Source organism: Perca flavescens, chromosome 13, assembly GCF_004354835.1.
Source record: "Perca flavescens isolate YP-PL-M2 chromosome 13, PFLA_1.0, whole genome shotgun sequence".
Lineage (NCBI taxonomy): Eukaryota > Metazoa > Chordata > Actinopteri > Perciformes > Percidae > Perca > Perca flavescens.
This window is the reverse complement of record NC_041343.1, coordinates 2622303-2645935: the sequence shown is the minus strand read 5'-3', so window position 1 is coordinate 2645935 and position 23633 is coordinate 2622303. Positions and strand designations below refer to the sequence as shown.

General features: G+C 40.2%; 1 protein-coding gene across 3 annotated transcripts in view; it reads right to left on the bottom strand.

The window, feature by feature from the left end:
* LOC114566355 (disks large homolog 1-like) overlaps positions 1 to 23633 on the bottom strand; it is a 152708-nt gene that overhangs the window by 76824 nt on the left and 52251 nt on the right. For 2 of the 3 annotated variants that reach the window (XM_028594739.1, XM_028594740.1), the window contains exon 4: positions 18349 to 18417. In XM_028594739.1, coding sequence (XP_028450540.1) covers positions 18349 to 18417 — 69 coding nt within the window. The remainder of the gene's footprint in view (positions 1 to 18348; positions 18418 to 23633) is intronic. The other variant, XM_028594741.1, reaches the window with a different exon arrangement.

The window sequence follows — 23633 nt, the reverse complement described above, 5'->3', positions numbered from 1 at the left end:
GAGTTTTCTGTTACGCACGACTAAAACAACTTTTGAACGTATACATGTTCCACTAAAAGAAGTTCCTTCCCGAGGCTACTTTGCAGAGGCACCGCGGCTCAGTGATGATTGTGATTGGTTTAAAGAAATGCCAATAAACCAGAGCATGTTTTTCTCCCATCCAGGAATGCTATTGTATGTGGACTAACCAGACCATCCTGTGCTGTGCTGTGGAGGAAGGTCTGGCAACGGGAGACTAAACCAAATCAGGTTCAAGGTCTACTGATACTTTTATTTGTGAGGTCTTGTTGGGCTGCCAAGAACTTAACGATTGTGTGCACACTAGAGATGGCCCGATACCATTTTTTGCTTCCGGATACCGATTCAAATACCTGCCGATATCCTTAACCTTTTTTCTTTTTCAATTGACAACACTTGGAATGATAAAGGCACTTGCAGATTACAAAGTAAGTATATGTAAACCATACCATGGTGTTTCATTTTTACATCTGTTCTTTACATCTGTTATTAAGATACCGAGTACCGATCCGATACCAGTGTGTCATATATTTTATTATGTTTTAATAACTGTATACAACTATCCCTGTATGGATGTGATATTATTTCTATCTTTGTTGTCGGTCTGGCTCAGGTTAAACTCTTTGTGAAACATGAACAAACACAAACAATGAATTCCACAGAACTTTCTTTTACTATCCAGTTTGACAGTCAGTTATAACGGAAAAAGAATATAAATAAACTACTTTAACGTAGATTTTCTTTAGGGCTTTATTACGTGGTATCGGATCGGTGTATAAATTCCATTACTTCCCGATACCGATACCAGCGTTTTAGGCAGTATCGGACCATCTCTAGTGCACACCCCAACATACTGCCAACCAAACCAGATTAAAGTACTCCATCTAATCCACGTGGTTTCCTTGAAACCACATGTAACTGTCTACTACTACTGTCTCTCTACAGGTTGAGCTATTTCACCTGCCATAACTTCCACCTCATTTAAATCATAAAGATAGGCTGCTGCATTTAGCCAGGATATTCTTCCTTAACTATATCTTCTACTCCGTCTTATCAGTGTGATGTTGTTTTGGCCCTATGTGTACGGTAACGAGTTCCTTTTTTTATTTTGTATTATTCCTATCTCTGCTAATATTTAGGAGACACGGTCACATTCCTCTGGATGTCACATGCTTAATTGTGATAAAGGATATCTGCAAACACAGTGCTGATGATCATTTTTTCCAGGCCAAATGGTGGATTTCCTAACACTGGGTGACATTACAAAAATTATTTTGCTCACCTGTAATGGCAAATACGTTAGCATGGGGGGAATCTGAATTGAAAAACAGTGGAAAAGAAGATTTCATGTTGTTGATGTAGCTTCTGGGTCAAAACAATTAAGCCAATGCGGAAGCTCATTGTGTGTTAACATGGCTTAGCAATGCTAACCATGGCACTGTGGACATTAAGATAGACCTGAACTTGTATTTGGGTGTTTTCTATGTTTTCATCTCATACTTTGACCCTCTCTGTGTGTTTTCACTTCATCATAGTGAATTGGAACATTTGGTCGCTTAAAAATGTTGTGTTCAGCATTATGCTAACCACGCTAGCTAGCTACCCCTAGTGGTAACTGGTATAAGAAATGAGAAATCTATGATTGAAAGTAAAGCCAGACGGATTTATCGGCCGATATTAGGCATTTTCGATAGACCATTATAAATGCCGATACTGATAGTTTGGAAAATGCCTAATATCGGCCGATAAATCGGTCTGGCTCTACTTTCAATCATAGATTTCTCATTTCTTATCCAAACAACGTCAAACTAGCAAGAAACCTGTCAAGTTTGAACTGAATATTTAAAAGATAATATAAAAGGGGGCGAAACACCCTTCAACCATGTTATGAGTGTTGGCAGTGCATAGCACCAGAGGGCGCTCTACAACGTCCCTGTTGGCAACACTCATGTTTAACCCTTTAAGTTTCATATCTTAAGTTTGTATTTTTATACATTTTACGACACAAGACAACACCGTCTCTCTCTCTCTCTCTCTCTCTCTCTGCGCACACGCACACACAGTCCGGTTCTGGTGGTTGTTTAACGCAGATATGTGCTGATTAGCTCTCATAACGGACCGGGTGGGTAGCGCATTGCCATGAGTCCATGAGGCTAATGTCTGATTACTCTACATTTTCATTGTGATATTTTTTTATTACATTCTGAATCTGCAACGTTCTCTGGCAGGTAAATCAGTAAGTCAGTAGTAGGCTATACAGTAAAGTTGCATATTAACTTATTTAGTGGTTTGGGGTCCTTCTGTAAGTAATTTTGGAATACAATTTCGTTTTGGCCAAGCAATGGCCCGTTCCAAACAGGCATATTTTCAACAGGCACTGTACTAGTGCCTTATAATTTCTACTTTGCAACGCTGGGTGGTTAAAAACCTCAATGTCACACTTTTCTTTAAGAAGTCGTTCCTCTCCTGCTGAAAGTCACTGTAGGAAGCTTCAAGTCCGATAGATCCTAGGTTAACCTTTAGCTTCAATTTCAGGAGAGATTTCAGTAGTGATTCTGAGAGGCTTGATATGTGCACATGCTTTGATTCAGAATCTCAAATCAGGAAATATCATCTGTACAATTTATGAGACCAAGTCTATTTATTACACTTTTAGAAATGAATTGCTGGTTAATCAGTGCACAGGATAAAAATCTGATTCATTGTGATGGTGTCTTGGGGGCTGGATAAGCAGCAAATGAGTCATGCCAGTGCTGATATTAAACACACCACAAATGCAAATACATATCACGTGCTATGTACCAGTACACACCCTTGTGGCAAGCATTTCTGTCTACACTCACATGTTACACTCTGATGCATGAGTCGTTATTTTATGACAGCAACTGTGCACCCCTTCCATGGAATAACATAATGCACTGTTTGTTGTGAGGCTGGTAGCTAATTCCATTGAGCTTTTTCAAAGCTTACATGAGCCTACTCAGCAGGTTGCATTAACTCCTATATTAGCCAAGGTTAAAGGTGGAGGTGATGACAGCAGATGGGTTTAAAGCACAACTGTTGTAACTTGAATACAAATTATCAAACAGCATCATCACATCAACATCGTTAATAAGCAATTTGGAGAGAAGAAAATTGACAAGCTCTGCTGTTAGGCAATTGTACTCACACAGCTTGTCAGTTTAGAAGACTTTGTCTTTTTTTCTGTTTTGAGTGATATATCTAAGTACTAGAAGCTGCTGGACAGCAGAGTCAAATTCCTTGTATGTATGACAAGCACACTTGGCCACTGAAGCTGATGCTGATTCTGATGGTATAACAAGAGAGCTGGTAAACATGCAGAAGAAAAAATTAAACACAGAACAAATAAATAGATAAAACACCATGTGAACACCTGTGCTACAGACCCACAAGTTTGCCTTCACTCGCTCACTGGGCTTCCATGGAATTACATGCACATCCTCCCCACACCACATCGCCCTTCATATACACACATACACACACTCCTGGAAGTCCCTTACCTGCATGTCTGATCTCAGAGCACAGTAGCATGCAAAAAACATGGCAGTGTTGTAGTAACATGAAGGGTGCCGGGGAGGAACTGCTAAATCTTCTTCAAGGATTAGAAACAAAAAGCAAAGAAAGAAGCGGCAGGATCAGAGCAGACTGAGGTGGTAGCATGTGAGTGAGAGAAATACTCGGATTGTACCACCCCAGCTGGCAAGATCACTTTTTCTGTGGGAAAATTTGAAACACCAATAAAATAAAATACCAATAAAAAGACCAAAGCTCCATCGCGGCTCACGCGCAAGCAGGCGGGACTGAACTGTCAAGAGGGGGGAGTGAAAATGCGTGTCTCACACAAAAAAGAAAACGTAAAAAGGTCTGCTGGCTGAATGTGATCAACATGTGTAAGAATCTATGGAAATTAAAGGAAGATCAGAGAAAAACAGGATGAATGTGTAGTGTGCCCCTACAAAAACGTGAAAATGTAATGTGAATGTTTGGCATACTGTATGACTAGTGCGTATGTGTGTATCTGTATGTGGAGTATTTTTATTTCCAGCATGTTGCACACCATCTTGGATGATTTTCTTTTCTTACTCTCTCTCTTTGTCTTTGTCTTTCTCACATACACATACACACACAGCATTACATAACAAGCAATATACCATACTGTCACTACCATGGTGCTCTGAAGAAAAACCCTAGCCAAAGAATAATACCTCCCTATTTTACCAATGCAGGTAACACTAGAATCGCCATAGCCCACGCCATTACGTTGTGATTCAAATCTGAATTATTGCATCACTGTGTATGCTATGTTTCCATCCTGCCCTGACTTTTCCTAAATACCTATTCTGCACATTCCTATATTGTCATAATGATAGAAAAACATGTTTTTCGAAAACCAAATAGAGTGGTTTTTGGTGTTGTTTTTCACAAAAACAACACCCTTTATGTGGCAGGAGCAGCGACGATTAACAGCGTTACTCTCCTCAACCGAATGGATGCATTTGCATGATGACCGTACAGCGCATTGAGACAATGAATGAGACATAGAAACTCATTTGGATGCCAATATCCACTCACATGGACTAATAATCACACTAAGGTCTGTAGGCCCACACTATTTATCCCATCATCTACACGCTATAATAATAATATCAGGCATGTTGTTCATGTGACTCATTGGACAAAACACAAACGTTTGTTAATTGTATTATCTGTATAGGTTGGTGTGGATGTGCGTGATCAGATGGCAGGTTGTGGGTTGACTGTTGAACTGAAAGACACACGGGAGAGATGGAGAGACAAATATAAATGCTGAGGGGACTTATTGTCGTTCTTTGGTTAGACAAAATATGATAATGTAATCATTTGCACCGTGAAACTGACGGTTTACTGTTGGAAAATAATATTAATCTGAATATCTTATTTCCATCACTGAGTGTAGTCCTCTGAACACCACAAGATGGCGCTAACACACAAGCTGCCAAGGTACATTACACTGCCCCTCTAACGGACTGTTTCACAGCGATCATCTGTCATCGCGTTTGCTGTTCATGCTGCAGCCGACAGTAATGTTACCCATGAAGGATCATTTGTTCGTAAAAGTCTTGGTATTGATTTGGGGACAATGACATTGCTCAATAGATATAGCCTGTATTGTTGTTAAAAATACTGTCACATTATATTTACGGATTGTCAACCGTACACAATGTTATTGACTTTAAATCTTGCTAGCATAACGTTAGCTTTCTGGCTCGTAGCTGTCTGAGCCAAAGGGTACTATGAGCTGAGCGGAGCAGTATCTAAAGTCTGTCCTATTTACTGGAGCAGTGAACGTTTCCATTGCATAAGACCCTTTTGGGACAGGATCAATCATGTATTGGCCATCGTGAGTACAGGGAGATTTCCCGATGGGCCGCTCTATTTGTGTGGGCTGCACGCAGGTCAAAAGGTGTTTTTTTTTGGGGGGGGTTTTGGATCGGCCCATAGAGAGAGATCATATGATTGGCCCACTGGTTGGTCTCTCATCTGAACACTGGCCAATCACATCCTACTACTGCCCACCTCCATCCTACCATAGAGACGGAGTGCATTTAAGTCCCGCCCCCATCAGCATGGAAAACACTTCTCCATAAAATGCCAGTAGCTAGTAGCTAAAAACATGAGATTTAAGCATGTCAAATGATTATTTTAGCAACCTATATCTACCAGTTAGGACATATTAGCTGTTAGTAAGCTAATGTCAGTTATGTATTAGCAAGCTAAGGCATTTGCAGACATAATACTATAGCTTTCTGATTTATCCACATTCCACTATAACAACTTGAATACTTTGTACAAAATGCAGCTTTAGCTTAATTTACAGACTTGTCACCTGTTTACTATACAAGACATTATGACACCCGTGCTCCAACCTCAACCTTTAGCCATCTTGCCATCATGAACCAGGCAGCCTTTTTGACTCAGTAAAAGTGCTGTTTTTGCTACTGACAGGCTCAGAAGTGTCTGACAACATTATGGAAAGGATCCTTTTTGTTTAACAAGAAACAGCCCCAAAATCACAATCGCCAAACTCACCAGACAATTAAATAAACAAGCCTTTTAGCGTGTATAGAGACAGCATATTTTCATGTGAATGGGTAAATTAAGGGTTTATTTCAACCAAACCAGAGTGGTGATTGTTGGAACAGTGGAAAGACGAACCATGACGGCTTTTAATGGTTTTATTTAGTCGACTTTGAATGTAGTGTTTTGCAATCATAAAATTACTGTTTATTTAAATGGTTATTCAAATTTAAATGGTCTAGTGGGTTTGGCGATAGTGATTTTGGGAATATTAATGTTAAAGACTAAAATCTTTTTTGTTTAACAAAAAGATTGACCTCTGTAGGGACCCTTTCCATAATGTTGTCAGACACTTAGAATAATAATCTGAGCCTGTCAGTGGTAAAACATGCACCTTTAGTGGACGGAAATTGAAGGTGCGTAATTGCCCAATAACATTACTTTGCAGCTTGTTTCGGCAGCGATCTTGCTGAATACTGGACCAATTTCAAAAATGGTTCAGTCACTTAGACACAAAACCATGTGTACTTACTGCCGTGAGGTTGTATGCCTCCACCAATCAGTCAAGTGCAGTTTACATCCATGTCTCTCTAGACTCATAATATGTGTAGTGAAGACTTTGAAGCAATTTAATAAAGTGTATATTTTGGCAAAAACATGGACCCTTCACACACATTTTCAACCAGGCAGCAAAGAAGATCTCTACAATCACCACGTTTCAAGATTAGTGTCGTCAACTCAGTATCCGACCAAATGTCTCCCCTTCTGTTCCTGAGTTCTGGTGTTAAAAAATAGCCAGAAAAGTGTTTTTGCAGAACGTTATGGTGCCACAGTGAACTTGACCTTTGACCACCAAAATCTGTTTATCCTTGAGTCCATTAGGACGTGTGTTCCAAATGGGAAGAGATTCCCTCAAGGCAATCCTGAGATATCGCGTTGATGAGAATGGGACAGACGTGACGTCATAGTTACCTTGACCTCCAAAATCTAATCAGTTCGTCCTTACGTTCAATTGGACATGTGTGCCAAAGAAATTCTCTACTGCCAGTTCAGAGGCATAAAAATGCTGAAATTGTTAATGCGTTACAGCATTTGTTTCTTTCATTTAGGTTTTATGCTGCAGGTTAGACGGTGCTTACAAATCCTAACAGCATCAGATAGAACCTAATAGTTGGTGTGTTTTCATGAAAACTACTTTTGCGGGTGATGCTTACAAAAACCTCCAAGACTTTGCGTGTATTGAACTGAACGACACACAGCGCAAATGATTACTGCATATGGTGGCAGCGTAAAAGTAATTTCTTTCTAAAATTAGATAGCAAAATAGCACATTTTACAATGCTAAGAGTATCAGTTTTGTGTGGGCTCAGGCTGCAAGATAAGCTACCTGGCTGTGTTTGGTGTGTGGGGGCTGCGTATGTGTGTCCTTGCTGCTATAGAGATGAAGAGGGATGATGCGTTATTGGCCCATCAGCACATACAAAAGGATACAGACGCTCTTAGGCTTCCAGTGTTAATGGCTGTGTATATTGACAGTGTACACTGTGTAATCAGCAGGGTTTCCCACAGCGTGTTCATTGGAGGAACCCCATCTCACCTGAAATAAAGAGTGCCTCCACTAAGAAATGAACATTTCTATAAAATATAACATTAGGCTTAATAAGCTTTAGGGGAAATGAGCAGTGACACTACATCACACATTTAATCAGTGAGGCAACTGTTTAAACCGTCATTGAACAGGATGTGTCAAGATCTTTCTGATTCAGCTCAGCAGGTGACTAATCGATGGCGCTGTATGTTCACTTTGCAGAAAATTAAAGGAAGCAGCTTGTTTGTCAGGAACAAACCATCTGAGCTTTAACAAGTTGGGAAAAGTTGAGACAGACAGCCCACTAAGTCACAGCCACTTGCTGATGTGTGAGAGCAAGACTACCAGTCTATAGCCAGGCTAAAACCTGCTTATGGTCACCAAAGTTATTAGGATTTATTGTCTGGGCACCAACCATGAATGTCTGTACCAAAAATGATAGCAATCGATCAAGTAGATTTAACTAGAAAAGTGATCATTTTTGATCAGCTGGTGGCCCTAAGTGAAACATCAAAGTGATTAGTATACAGACGGGGTCGGAGAGTAGCAAATACCGCCCCCCCCCTATGACATGTCTCCCATCTACCGTCTGCACAATGTCCTGATCAGGATGGCAATCATGGCACATTCACTAATGGGATTATTATCTAATATAATCAGTAATTATTGACAAAACAAGTTCAGCTCAATTCAAACTCATGACAGGCTGTGATTTTGCCATTATGAACAGCCTGACGAGCAGTGTAAGTACTGTAGATCTAGATGTCAAATATGTCATGTAGCAACTTCAGGACCAGGCTCAGCTTGTTTTCAAGCCACATTAGCTCTGCAGCTAGCTCACATCTGAGATCACATGGGGTAGCTATAGGCAACAAAGTGGATTGATTACATTTTGAGTATATATATATATAAAAAAAAAAAAACAATACTGTGCACCAGAGCTTTAACAAATAAAGCAACAAGAATAAGCTGATAAAGGTCAGTCATAAGAAAGAACTTTTTGTAGCATCTGATGGGACGGACCTTAACTTTGATCTTTGCATATGATTCTATGCTTTCACAAATTCTGCATGTTTACAGAATCTCAAAGAAGAGGAAGTACTCTCAGTAATAAATAGACATGAATGTACTCCTACACCATGCTGCTCACATTACTCAGAGTTGTATATGTACTATTGTGTTTTCCTTAATTTCTCATTTGGAGTTATAAGGTTTATACAAGACAGCAACAACATGCATCTTGCTTTAAGCGGTGAGCTCACAGTGGTGGGAAGATGCACCAGTCGGCAAACTGAATGTAGGGGGAGGTATTAAAGATGTTGTATAGAATATATTTTTGGTTCCAGCCTTCCTGTTACCGTGGTAACTGTCCATCGATTCAGCAGCATTAGTGAACGGAGAACCAAACGAATCCCCCGCCCACTACACTCCTTATTTATTTTTTTATTTCTTCCTCAGAGAGTGTGAAGTTAATCTGGGGGAGGAAGAGAAGGAAAGAGGGGGTTCAGATGAGGACTGGAGAATGATGGCAGAGGAGGGAATCTGGGGGTGGATGAGTTGGAATGGAGATGAATTTGACATCCTTAACACTCACTTGTGTTGACTTGGCACTGCTGAATCTCCGGGATACCTAGCAACATGGTGAATCTGATGAGAGCTTTCCCTGTAGGGACAACTCAGGAGGCCAACCCTGCCTGAGCCCCACAGCTCCACTGTGGACTATGGATCACGCTGGAAGCCATCATAATGATTTACACAATATTGTAGAATTTATAACCTAACAAAAGGATCATTTTATAGTCATCATTATAAATCCGTCATCCAATTAATGGCTTTTTACTTGTATTCTGCAATTAATACAGGAACTAAATAGTAGAGCAGCTGGGCTCTTATCTCCGCCCGCTGCAGCAGCAGTCAGGGCGCTGCTGGCCCACGAAGAGCTTCGGGGACATCCTGGACCTGCTCATCCACTCACACCTCAGGCTTCAGCTGGCTCGGGCCCGCTACCTCGCTAAGAGCTACTCAGGAGAAGGCAGCACCACCAACAACCCCACTATTTTATCAATAAAGGGCGGAAATTTTGTATTTTTTCTTCTCTGCACATTGGTTCAGATGTTAACACTGTTAGACATGTTGTGTCAGCTAACAAAGTGAGGCGCCACACTTGAGTCGGAGGGGATATTCGGCCCTTTCCTCCCCTACTACAACTTTAAATCAATTTTCTTTTATTTGTAACATAGTACTTTTAAAGTTTTAGTATTAGTATCTTTTACTTAATTAAAAGATCTAAATATTTTCTCGACCACTGCTGAACAGGAACACCTTAAAATATATCCCACTTCCCACTTCTATAGTTGGAGAGCGGTGTGTTCATTTGTGTGTTCGCTTGTTTGTCCCTTTGTGGGTTTATTGCTGGAGACCAAAGGAAGAGTCTTGTCAAGTTGAATTGTTTTACTATAAAACATTTCATTTAATTTTTATTGTCAAATAAATACTTAAGCTTTTGCAAAGATTTTGAAATCAAAGCTTTTACTTTGACTGTCAGCCGGAAATATTTTCCCCACCGTACTGGAAACATAACAGATGAAGGAGACGGACGGAGGAGAATAAGAAAAGAGTTTTATTGACATGTGCATCATGCCTAAGCGCAAATCAGCACTGTTGAGATTGGCTCCTAAGGAATAATAAGGAATAAGCTGGTGTAGAGAGAAGGCCAAGGGGAGGGCAGCAGAGGTACATGAAGCTCGAGTCAGATATTGAGTTACCGATTATCAACGAGTGTCATGCTGGGTTCATGGGGATGGCTGGAAGGCTACTTGTGAGCTCAGGTCCGACGCTCTACACCAAGCTGTTTTAGCCCAGACTGGCGTTTATTCGTTCTGACTCATTATAAATATTCATAAAAAGTACCATATATATGTGTGGCCAGGTTGGCTCAGTGGGTAGAGCAGGCGCACATATATTTAGAGGTTTGTACCTAGATGCAGAGGTCCAGGGCTCGACTCTGACCTGTGACAATTTTCTGCATGTCTTCCCCCTCTCTCTCCCCTTTCTCACCTGTCCTGTCCATTAAAGGCAGAAAAGCCCCCCTCCCCCCCAACAAAAAAAAATACAATACATTCATAATCCGCAATACACTTCATGTAATGTTTCCGTGGATGCATCCCTATTTTATTGCCAAATATACATTAGACAATAAGTTGCCAAAGAATTCTAAACATGTCTTTGAAATTATTAACTGAGTAACTCAATTATCTGCATTAAAAATCAAATCACTATGTATGCCACTTGCCTAGAGGGAAAATCTTTATTTTGAGATAATGGGGAGGCAACAGCTGGATATTTTAGTCTCTCTATAGAGTGCATCATCAACAGAGCACACCGCTGACCAGATAGCTGTGTGAAAGGGTTCAGATCAGTGTGAAAAAAAGTGGCAAACTGTAGTTTGAAACTATTTGCAATTCCAAAGAGTGCAACAAAAAATAGAAAAGGTTCAGAAACTGGCAATTATGCATACAACTGAGCCTCATGTACTCATATTCCTTGTGGCTTCTGACTAAAATATCTTAAGCAACAAAATGGCGCCATTGGAGGTTCGCGTTCTGAAGCGAAGCTTACCCCCTTGGATGCAACATGTCCGTCAAGCTAAGTTGCTAACTTTCTTGTTTGTAAAACTTCAACTGTAATAATTATTACCGTTCATGACAGCAACATATTGAACAGTAAATGGTCACAGTAAAAGACAAGCGTTTTTGGTCGTCATTCGAAGCAGTTCCACTACAGGCAGAGTTACTCTCCACGGCTGATAAACTGCCATGATTTACGTGTAACAACCTAAACATTAATTCCCGACATGTTTAAATCTGTCAGCAGCTCGGACACACAGCTGTCCGAGCTGACGTACCGTCACCTGTTGGGACACGATGTTATGAAATAATACGCACGCCTTTTTTTTTTTCCTGTGAACAAATGCTTTGCGGTGTTGGGAAATTCTTAAAAAATGTTGCATTAAAATGCGTTGTAACTCGCGTTACTGAGATTGTAACGGGTAATAATATTACCAAAATGTAATTAGTAATGCGTTACAGCAAAAAGGAATACATTACTGTAATTGCATTACTTTTGTAACGCGTTACTCCCAACACTGGTACTGAAGTAATATTTTTAATCGGGCGTCCATGTTAATTTAGCCTGCATGAAACAGCACAGTATTTTATTTAGCAGACTATTTAAGATGCGCTTTTAGTACCCATCTTCAGAACGTTGTAGTTTCACCATGGCAAACCCTTGTCAATAATATTTGCCTAGGCGTTATTACGTAGCCTAGTGTAAGTGCAGTCGGTTGTCTTTTTCTAGGTCCTCAGAAAAAAGGAAAGGACCTAAGCTAAATTTCAAGTGTCATACAGTAGCAAAGGGTCTGAATATTTACATAAATGTGATATTTCAGTTTTTTGCAAACATTTCTAAAATCCTTTTGGTTTTGTATGCAACAACATTTGAAAAAGTAAAGTTGTCTGAATACTTTCTGAATGCAGTGTACACACACGCAATTAAATGCCCAGATGTTTATTTGCTTCAATCACTGAACTAAACCAGCGTACATGTGGGACAGGCCTTTCCTTTCACACCAAAAGATGCACACAAATATGTGAAATACTATTAAATTGTTTATTTGAATTAGTATTAATATTACTGGTATAAAGATTAGGCTATTGAATAAAATATAAATTGCCACGATTCATTGGATCTAGCTCAGAGAGACAGCCATCTAGAGAGTGGAGAGGGGGGAGGGGGGGGGTTCATGGCAGCATGAGGTTGTGGTTTTCATTTGTCTTACTGATTACTTTACTTCCTTTTTCTCTGTGCCATCATGGCACTCCTTGTGACAGTTTATGGCGCTTGTTTTACGGCACCCGCCATACCGACACAACAACAATAAAAACACACTTCTATCCTCTTAAAACCCACCTGCCCGTCAGCAACGAGCCTATTTGGCATACCGAAAAGAACAAGTAACTGATCAATTCAGTCAGGCTGATTGGATCGATAAGTTACTAATAAAGAAATATTTAGAAGTTAATAGCCTGCCATTCTGTTCCAAATTCCTGGCTGCATACTCATACTTGTGTAAGCTATGGATGATAACTGATGGAGCGCATTGTGTGTGGGAAACCAATTTTCAGCCAGCTTTGTGTCACTGCTGCGCAGGCAGTACATGCAGTTAAATGGCATCCAATTGTTGGTACAGGTGTTCGTTTGATATTACCCACAAATTCGATTTTTGAAAAAGAAAATCATGACCTCCATCAACACTGCCTTTAATGTACACACTTTCTTCTCACAGAAGGCAATCACTCTGTATGAGGCACTCTCAGTGAAGGGCAGCACACTAAGGCTGACTTGGTAATGGCTTTTATGTAAAAGCCAGTGTGAATATTTCACTATGGCTTTTAGGATGTCAACATCCTAACTCCTGCCACATGTGTGTTCAACAACATTTAAGGAAGAGAGTGTGTGTGTCCATCTTTACTATTTCCAGCCAGGATAGTGCATCTCTCTTACTGGATGTAGGCTATGCCTAAACTTAGGATGCAAACCACTCAATGGAGATTTTCCACACAAATGACGAAGAGAGCTTTGTAAGTGTGATGTAAATAGTAGGCAAGCTGCTTTCACTGTTGCTACCAGAAAGCATTGTTAGATTATATCATAAGAAATATTTTATAAACTTGAAATTATGACTATGATATTTCTTTTGTTACAGTTGGTGAACAAGACAGAGTCTACAAACACGCTAGTGGCTCTGTGAGGTTATAATTTGAGCTAAATGCTACTGTCAGCAGGCTAACAGACTCACAATGACAATGTTAACATGCTGATGTTTAGCAGGTATAATATTTACCATGTTCAAAATCTTAGTTTGGTGAGTTAGCATGCTAACATTTGCTAATTAGCAGGACACACAAAGTAGTCTACATCTATGGCTGGTAGGAAAGTTGTTAGTCTTGCAGGTATTTGGTCATAATCCAAAGTATTGGACAAATGAAATGATTTGATTGACTTGCTGATGTACAGAAAACTTCCAAGACACCACTGTACTTTTTGGACTTCAACACAACAATGAATGCCTCACGTTATTTGCTTTCTGGTGTACAGCAGTTACTTGTATCATGTGGATGCACATAAGGTACTAAACAATTAATACAAAGGTTATAGCATATATAGTAGTCAATTTAACTACCATACATAAAACAGTAAGACGTCAGTATCATCTGCATAGAAGGAACCATAATTATGTGAAAGAAAATATTAAAACATCATATTCTTATGAAAAGAAATGTTCATGTTTCATTTTAGGTAGGAGGAGAAAGATACAGTGTCCTAGATCATACTTGTTGCCTTCAGTAAAACCTAGCTGTGAGAGGATTCCCCTCTCCAGTGATGCAATGGCCATTGAAGTAAAGAGCATACAGTACAAGCTAGGGAGTGGGAGTTCAAAATGTGCATTTTTTGTGACATTTTCACAAATAATAATAAACATAAATAATAATGAAGTTCTGCAGCTTGCATAGGGATTTGTGTTTTTCTTTAATGCAGCATCTTGCTTGCAACCTCTGCCAAGTGGACTATCAGAAGTGCTCGTGTGCTGCAGCAGAACCATAAGCTGGCTGACAGAAGTTCAACCTAACTTCTGCTGCCATATCTCAACAGACAGACACATACTGTAGTTAGAGGGGAAACATGAATCATTCTGTCACACACATACATACTCAGAGAACTCACTCTGTGAAGAGATAACTCACAGTAGATATACACAGAAAGCATCCTATAGCAATGCCGAAAAACATGTATTCAACTCTTCACTTTTAAGCTCAAAGAGACAAGGTGATGAAGACAAGCAGGACTGTGAGGAAAGACAAAGACCTGTGTGCATGCTCAAACATTCAGAAATAACAAACGTGTAGACAGAGCGTCTTTCCTCCTGTTTCACTGCATGCCTCATTCTCCCACAGTGCTCATTCACTCTCTGTCTCAGTCCATGTCTCCCTTTCATCCACTCTCTGGGCCAGTGAATCATTCAATTGCGCTGTGTCTCTTACCTTAGTGGTGACAATGCAAAGACAATCCATGCTGGCCAGACAAAAAAGGAGCTCTCAACCTATGCCCAAATTCATCACCACTACTATCACCACTGGAGGAAAAAAAGCAGGAACATGGAGAAAAAGATACCAGTGTGAGTAAGCGAGGAGGAAAGATAAAAAAAGGTAGGTGTTGCTCAAGAAGAAGAAGAAGAAGAGGGGGAGGAGATGAGGAAAAGAACCCACACACGCTGGGGAGGGAGAGAAGCCACGGCGGACAGACGTTACTGCATGTGGGCCCCTTGTGAGGATTGGGATGCCTCCTCCACAGCGCTGAAGGCAATCAGGATTCCTAACGCCATCTCAGAGCAGAGTATGCGTCATCAGCCACAACATGCACACACACAAACACACACACTGAAAACGCTTAGCAGCTGGACTGGCTTCCTCCAACAACCCAAAATCGTTCCTTAGCTTGTCTCCCTCTCATTCATCCTCTGCCTCTTGTTTGCAGTACCTCCTCTCCTCCTCTCTCTCCTTTCTCCAGGCTGAGCGACTAAGCATGTTATTGGATGAGCGAGAGAGCGAGGGACGAGAGTGAAGGACGAGAGCGTCAGCTCAGCGGAATGAATTAGATTCCCACGCTCTCCGTCTCGCTGGCTATTAGCTGCTGTGGCAGACTGATGGAACTTCATAACAACACACTGGCTTTAATTTCACTCACTGACTTTGTGACAGACTTTTTACTCTGTGTGTGTGTGTGTGTGTGTGTGTGTGTGTGTGTGTGTGTGTGTGTGTGTGTGTGTGTGTGTGTGTGTGTGCGTGCGCGTGTGTGTTTGTGCGTGCGCGTGTGTGTTTGTGCGTGCGTGTGAGGTTAGGTTTGACTAGGGTCATTTTAATATTAATATTTTGTGCCAAAAAATGGCTGGTGCCATCAAGAATAACACACAGGGGGTTTTACCGCGGATCATATAGTCTCGCGTGTAACGTGACCAGAGTGTAATTGCAACCTTTGCAGTTAAAAAATCTTGTTTTAACATTAACGATTTAATTGCAAATACTATTAATTGTTCAGCCCTATCGGTAAATATTGTTTATTAGCCATAACAGCAATGTTAATATCCGTTATTGGTATCGGCCAGATTTTTCATATAAGTGCATCTCTACATGCTTTAAATTGAAAACGTTTTTTGGGTTAGGGTTAGGGTTAAACTAACTAACACTAAAGCGCAACACTTGAAAAAGCAATTCAACTAATGCAATTTCACTGCAGTGAAACCCTGGCAGCTGATTGTCACCAAACCCACAACTATAGTTTCTACACCTTGTCTCCAAATGTGTATGGTCATCACATCAATTGACAGAACCACTTCTCAGTCAACAAGACTTGCAAACTGTACACCTTAATCCACAATTATTTCATGAGACACTAGAATATATAACAGTAAAATATCACACGGAATTGGTGTCAGAATTTTCCAATCTTGACTAATGTTCACAGACACATGAGCAGCTCAGGAATGATTATGTAAAAGCACAAACAAGATGAACATACAAACATACATGTAATTAAACATCAGAACTTTCATGTTCAGCTGAACAGAGTTAATCTGCCAATTTGGGTCTGCCTTTTTGAGTTACTTAACAACATAAAAAGAATACAAAAAAAGAATAGATTAAAAGTTTCACTAATTTAACCTATAGCAGAATTACATTTGTAAAATCTACCCTTTATGACCAATTTCTACTTCCATTTTAAGACTTAAATGATAATGCCTCTGATTTGTAGATTTGTTTCATCTTTGCATTTGGCATTACTGAAAAGTCTAAATGCACAGATGTATTGACCACAGTTTGAAGGAACAAGTCAGTCTCTTATTGCTTTGAAAACGCATTAAATGCAGTTCTCTTTTAAGATGATTAACAGACTTTAACTTTTATATTCATATGCAAGATGCACGTATCCATCCTACAGTACAGTATACTACCATGTAAACTTTATTGCACTGCTGAAGAAAATAAAGCAGATATTACAGCACTACATGTTTTTTGAAAAGCTCTTAGTGCTTTATATTAAGAATCACTAACCTGCCACATCAGCCAGTAAGATCGTTGGGATCTAAGTTTACCTGGGATCTCAGGTAAACGTAGCCCCTCTGATGTTCAAACCATTCCCCTCTAGAGACTATAAGCCTCTGAACTGCAGCACACTCCCCCACATAAACTGCCCTGGTACCTGTTTGCTGGTGCCATCATAGTGAAGAGGTGTGTAGCAGAATTTGACCTTGATTACTGCTTTCATTTGTGGACGAAAAAGTAACCACACATTCGCAGTCTCCTGTGGTTGTAACCGAACATAGTGACCAGCTCACACTGCCTCTGCCAGAGCAACAGGGGCTAATCTTTTCAGGTGATGCGGCTCGGCCAGCTTTGACTTATTGCATTAGAGAGGAGGAATGCTTAAACCTCCTTTATTAGGGCTGTCGCTCATATATACAGACTAGGTGTGATATATTTGGATTTGTCTCTGTATGTGCACAACAGTGCTGACATTGCTAAGAACCTATTTGATGGATTTACTCAAAACGCCTGCTCTACTCTTTGACCTCGAAGCTAGCCTGTACCTGACCATAACGCGTTCTCCCAAGTCATTCAAAAGTCTTCAGATCTGTTCTCGGATTTAACTCCAGTCAAACTACAGTAGGTGAAAATGAAATAAGGGCTTCATGCTGATCAATCATTGATTAAACTGTATTTCAGGAAGCACACATGGTAGGTACTATGTTGTTTATTTACTAAAATGTAAAATATTATCACTTTTTCTATAGATATATTTCTCACTTTTTGCTTTCTGAACAGCACACAGAGTGACAGGAAAATAAAAACAAAACAAATTACGGCAGAAAGTACTTCAACGTATTGACTGAAAAGAATGTATAGTATGTGTGAATCTCATAAAATCAAAAACTAACCACTAACTCCTGCATTTTATGAACAGAATACACAGAGGGAAATTTACTAATATGGACAAAAGTTGTTGTTTTTGTAGTTTGTGCATTTAAAACCCTTCAGTATAGACAGCACTACTGTCTCATTGCTTTACAACTGGAGAAAGACAGACATTGCACATCTAGAAGAAGCACAAAGAGAAACTGCACTTTAAAAACACATCCTGGCTGAAGCCTGACAACTGTATCCGGAAAATATTTAATTTACATATTATATAAAGAAGCTCTGGAGTTACTAATCACTTCATATCCTCTACTACTCCCAAACAAATAGGACCAAAGATTAAACTCTAAACATCTTTACCGAATCTGGTCATTCCCTGCTCTCAAACACTTGAACAGACAGAAGAAACTTAGCTTATGTCATATAATCAACTCATATTGGGAATATTGAGCTAAATATTGCTCATTGAGAAACCAAACCAAGTGACAGATTTCTAGTTAGAGATGTGTTGGGCTGCATTACACTGCAGTGAAATGGACCTAAATGGATGCTGGCAATGAAAACATAATGGGTGACATGGTGTAATGTAAACTATTAAAAAGATCCCTCAAGCTCCTTCCAGACATAACTCACCTCAGAGGTCTTGGCACTGATCTGTCCCTTGTCCATACCGCTGGCTTCTGAGCTGCTCTGCTCCCTCTGCTGGGAACAACAAACAGGTGCATAAGGAACTCCACACCACCACCCTCAAAATGTAACACACGGACCTGACCAGCCATTACATCAGATAACAGTAGACCAGTCTTTCAGGTAATGAGTATTTTATAGCCTGAATGCATTGTGGATTGGCATAAATCAATCCATTTTGTAAAGGCTATTTAACACTGAAGCACTAAAATTCTTAAAAATGCCTACATTAAAATACACAAATGCAACAAAAAAGCACTGTATAATAAGACAACATTTTCTAATGCCAAAGGCTCTGACAGTGCGGATGGTAAATAATTATAATACTAATCATTTAAATGGGCTTTGTAAATGTTGACAGGTTACCAACAAATAAAAATGTATGTCACATTTAATTTAAATGCAAAACAATAACAGGATGCAGTTGTAAGGGTTATGCAAGAATTGGCACTGACAGATAGATGGAGTCATCATTGGCTGGTTGGTCTGTCTGCTGCTTTGGTTAAGTCTTTAATTAGAAGCTTGGATAGCGTAAGCCTATATGTGCCTGTGGCGACCAAAAATAAACCTCTGGCACACTAAGACATACTACAAGCACTCAGTACATCCAGGCTTGCTTTAACCCTTCTTCTGTTTATTGCAGCAAGCTCTTCTGATATACTGTACATGTATACATATAAATACAACTTCTTGTTGATTTAGTCAATTTAACGAATGAAGAATGTATATTAAGATGCAAAACTGGGCCCTACTGCATGCTGGGAGTGAAATAATGAAATTGACATCAATCTTGTTTGTACTGTAAAATGTGTGTGTTGTAACCATTAATCTCTTCATGTAGCATGGTCAGAGCATGTGAGTGGAGTGGAGCGCGAGGATTTTGGATGGAGTGCAGAGCGGATTTAAAAAAAAAAAAAGTTGTAGCGTCGCCTTATCTCCCATTCCATCCCACTCCAATTTCGCTCCGGTACCTCTCACACCATGAGTTCAAAGCATCCCCGAGCCCAGCCCAGAATGCATCTGTGTATTGGTATTTTCTGTACAACGTAGCTTTTAGCCTTTTTATTGGAGCAAGCAGTGAGCGGTTAGAGTGGAGCGGGGTGAAATCTGAGTCGAGCACGGAGCCATATTGAGTGGTCTGGAGCAGCTTTGAGCGGGGGAGCGGAGAGAACAAACAGCTCTGTGAGGGAGGAGCGGAAAGTCTCACCACTCCACTATGCTGACATGCTCTAAGCATGCCTAATGCTGTTACATCGCTAATAAACCTTTGAAACACTGGCAAGATCTGCTGATAAGATAAATCAGCCAAACTGAACAGATAGATATCAAATATTAAGCTTCACATTATATAAAACAACATTTTAGATACAAAATACCATACATTTAGAAAATAACTTACTCAGTCTCTCATTGATCTTTTTTCTTGTTATCTTTAGGGCATTTTATGTTGCGGACCATGTGAGAGATGACAGAAAATTAGGGAAAGAGATGCATTAAGGTCCCAAGAAGGATTTGAATTGAGGATATTGCGTGTCATTGGCTCCTCAACCCCTAAGCCATGTGGTGCTCCCACTCATTAACTCGTGGGGTAGCTTACTGTATCTGCCCCCAAGTGGACACTAGGAGGCATAATAATGTCCAAACACATATTTACCCTAGATGATGCACGGCCTCTCTGCAGCACTGCTGAAGTGCAGGGGGTCTCTTGTGTATGACACCAAGTAGAAAAACCTGTGCATGAAGCACTGTAGTGTTACAAATGTATTTTTTTTAAACATAGTGCTGATTCAAAAGTAAAACTACCGTATGCTTAAGACTCAGCAGAAAAGTGAAAGAAGAATATTTTCTTTTTTATTAAAGCAACTAGTTATATCAGTGTTTCCTCTGTGTTGATTTTGTAGTGGTGGCCCGCCATGGCAAAATTTCTGCCGCTACGGTATCAGAAATAGGGCTGTACAAAAGGCTGTCTATCTGCAGTGATTGTTAGAGCGCATGTCGGAGAATAGCGCAGACACGCGCTTCACACCGCGAGCTGGCACACGCGCCACTCGGTGGAAAAGGGAGAAAAAGAAAAAAAAGAGCGTTGATGTCCGGAGGATAACTGGCCAGTTTAGATCGAGTGTGTGCGTCCTTGAGAACGGTAGGTTGTATAACTTATGTTGTCAGTTCATTTAAGCCTGTTATTGTATTAGTCTATAGGTCTTGCAAATTTAAATTAAGTTAACATGGTGATTTTCATTGTTTGTGTTCTTCACCTGCTAGCTAAATTGCACGTGGCTGTTGATTCGATATAATGGCGATTGCTGAACGCCCTTGCTCACTTTTGTATTTTAGGTGCATTATTTACATGCTGAAGTAGTTACACTGCATTAAGATGATGTAATTAATAGTGGGTTTATTTTTATTATTTGCTATATATAATTCCTATGCATTGCGTATGGTAGCCTTTACAATGTTATGTATTTGCAGAACCACACACACGCGTCGATGGACACACTAGTCAAACCTTACACACACACACACACACACACACACACACACACACACACACACACACACACACACACACACACACACACACACACACACACACACACACACACACACACCAAAGCTACCCACGCCCATGTTTGTACTGTTGCTTGATCTTAATAAAGCATCAAAAGAGAGAAGTTGTCTCCATCTGTGTTTTAACAGACACACCTGGGTTGAAGTTGGAAACCAGTATCAGCTACAGTGCAGTTTAAATACAGTCCTATTCTAGCCCTCAGAACAAGGCCAGACGCACAATGTAGTCGCGGTTGCCTTTTACATTATCCTGCCGACATAATGCACGCTGCCACTCACATTGCAATTTAACAACAAGTAGAACTATTCAGAGGTTATTGGGCCCATCCAGTTTAACTCCACATACTGTGCTGCGTTGGTGTAGTTTATTGTCAAAACGTTCACTTTCTTCCAAGTCAACTATTAAACGAACAGCTCCACCAAAAACGTCACCGCGGTGGGTCCGTTCTAATTGGACAACTTGTCAGTTCTGTCAGCTCATCGTCCTGATATCAAACATCTGGAAACATAAGTACCGGTAAGTGAGTCAGTGGAATATTTCATTCTATACTTTGGGTTTTGGTTTCCCTATGAAGAATTTCTTGTAAAAGTCATTTTGTAGACCTGTTGTAGATGTTAAGTGCCCTATAGTTCGTCAAAACTATTCCTACTGCTAAAAAAAATCCTATAGGAAAGACTGTATATTGTTTAAAACATTAATTAAGTAACAATTAATTCTGAGTGGTGAAGCGAGGGAGGAGAGTGAGGGAGGAGAGCGACTGAGGTGAGCGGTGTCAGACTTAGCGTAGCGGCTATGTAAGAGAAAAGCGACAGCAAAGACGATGTAAAGTGAGTTGACAGTAAACACCAAGCTTCTTAAGACACGTGGCCTTATCTGTTGTTAATACTGTCACAATTTTTGCGGTTATGTAATTGCACAGAGTGACATTGCGATTGTAATTAATCGTTCTACCCTATTTGTAACTAGACCATACATTGCCCAATCTGCCCCAAATGATGTATGCTTAAGTAGAGACCAGGCCTGAGGACATGTACAACTCAATAAGAGCTATGAGTTTTAGTCATAGCGCCACCTACTGGCAACAGGAAGTAAGCCCTGACGAAAATCATTAGATTTACCTGAAATTGACATAGTGTGGTTTAAACATGATATACAGCAACATGACATACAGTATAAATAGTGTGTGTTCTCTAGCGCCACATAGTGGACACAAGAAGTGGTGTACAATTTGAAATATGTAATTTACAACGCTACGCACTCCATGGGGGGAATTAAGTCTACCTCTTGCGTGAAGTGTCCGACGGTACCGACCGAAATACACAGCCGCGTCGACTGGGAGACACCGGTACCCTGGACGTGCACGGAGTGCGAGGGCCCGTTCATCGCTGCTTGCAGCTTAAATTTTTTATTTTTTTTTCTGACAAGGGTGCCTGTTACAATTTATAACTGTACATAATCCCTACATCAACATCTCATACAAAGTTTGTATTATATTGTTGATGAAAAGGGTTAAAACTACTTACTGATAAGTTATTGCACGTTACATGTCAAGTCCTGAAAATATTAATTTAATTTTGCTTTACTGAACTAAGGTATTTAGTAGTTGTTTATATATTTGAATAACCCAGATAATTAATTTGGGAGGGGACATCTGCCATCTCATTATTTGACAGGACATTTGCCTAATCTTTAAAGGGTTGATTGTGGTAACAGAAGAGGGGATATAACAGCAGTGTACTGATGACCTTATGTTGGGGTCATCAGTCTCCGAGGACTCTTAATCCCCTTCACTTATCCCTATCCTGGTACTTCTGGATGTACTCAGCAAAGTGGTTCAGGGGCCCCTTCTGTTACAGATGGGCTATATGGAAAGCTATGAAGACTACGTGATCGGTTTGGAAACGTATATTCATGTCCCTCGTGTTTCATTAAAGGCAGATATGACGCTGAAGGTTTGACTGTGTAGACTAATAGGATTACTAGTGGATTACCAAACTGGTTGGTCTCATTCCAAGTCAAACATGCTATGAGGGCCTGGTGTGCACAGACCACCAGGTCTATACTCACACTGGCCAAGGGTCTCCTTCAACCAACAAGCAAAAACCAAAGCTAGATCATACCAGGAATTATTATGGCCTATTTCAAGTTTATGGGACACAATCAAAAGGTACTGACTTACATTTCAACTGACATGTTTTTATTTAATGTTTCTCTTTCTACTGTTGTTCCACTGTACTGGTTTGCAGGCACATTCAAGTAGGGCTGCAACAATGAATCGATAAAATCGATAAAATTCGATTACTAAAAAAGTTGGCAACAAATTTAATTATCGATTCGTTGTGTCACGCAACTATTAGGCAACCTAGTCGCGGAGATAAAAAAAAAAAATTGCGTTGAGCGCAGAGCGGAGCAGCGCGGAGCGAAAGAAAAGAAAAAAGAGCAGAGCGGGGGTAGAGGAAAAACGGAGAGAGACCGGAGAGAGCCGTAACGTTGTTCTGAAACACTCGGCGGAGGCAGAGAAATCAGTACGACCCAAGTCATCAAAGGTATGGGAGCATTTCACACTAAATAAATCAAAAACGTGTTAATTGCAAGATAAGCAAAAGCGACACGGCATGGCACGGGCGCACCACGGTGATGAGTCAGCACCTAAAACGTAAAC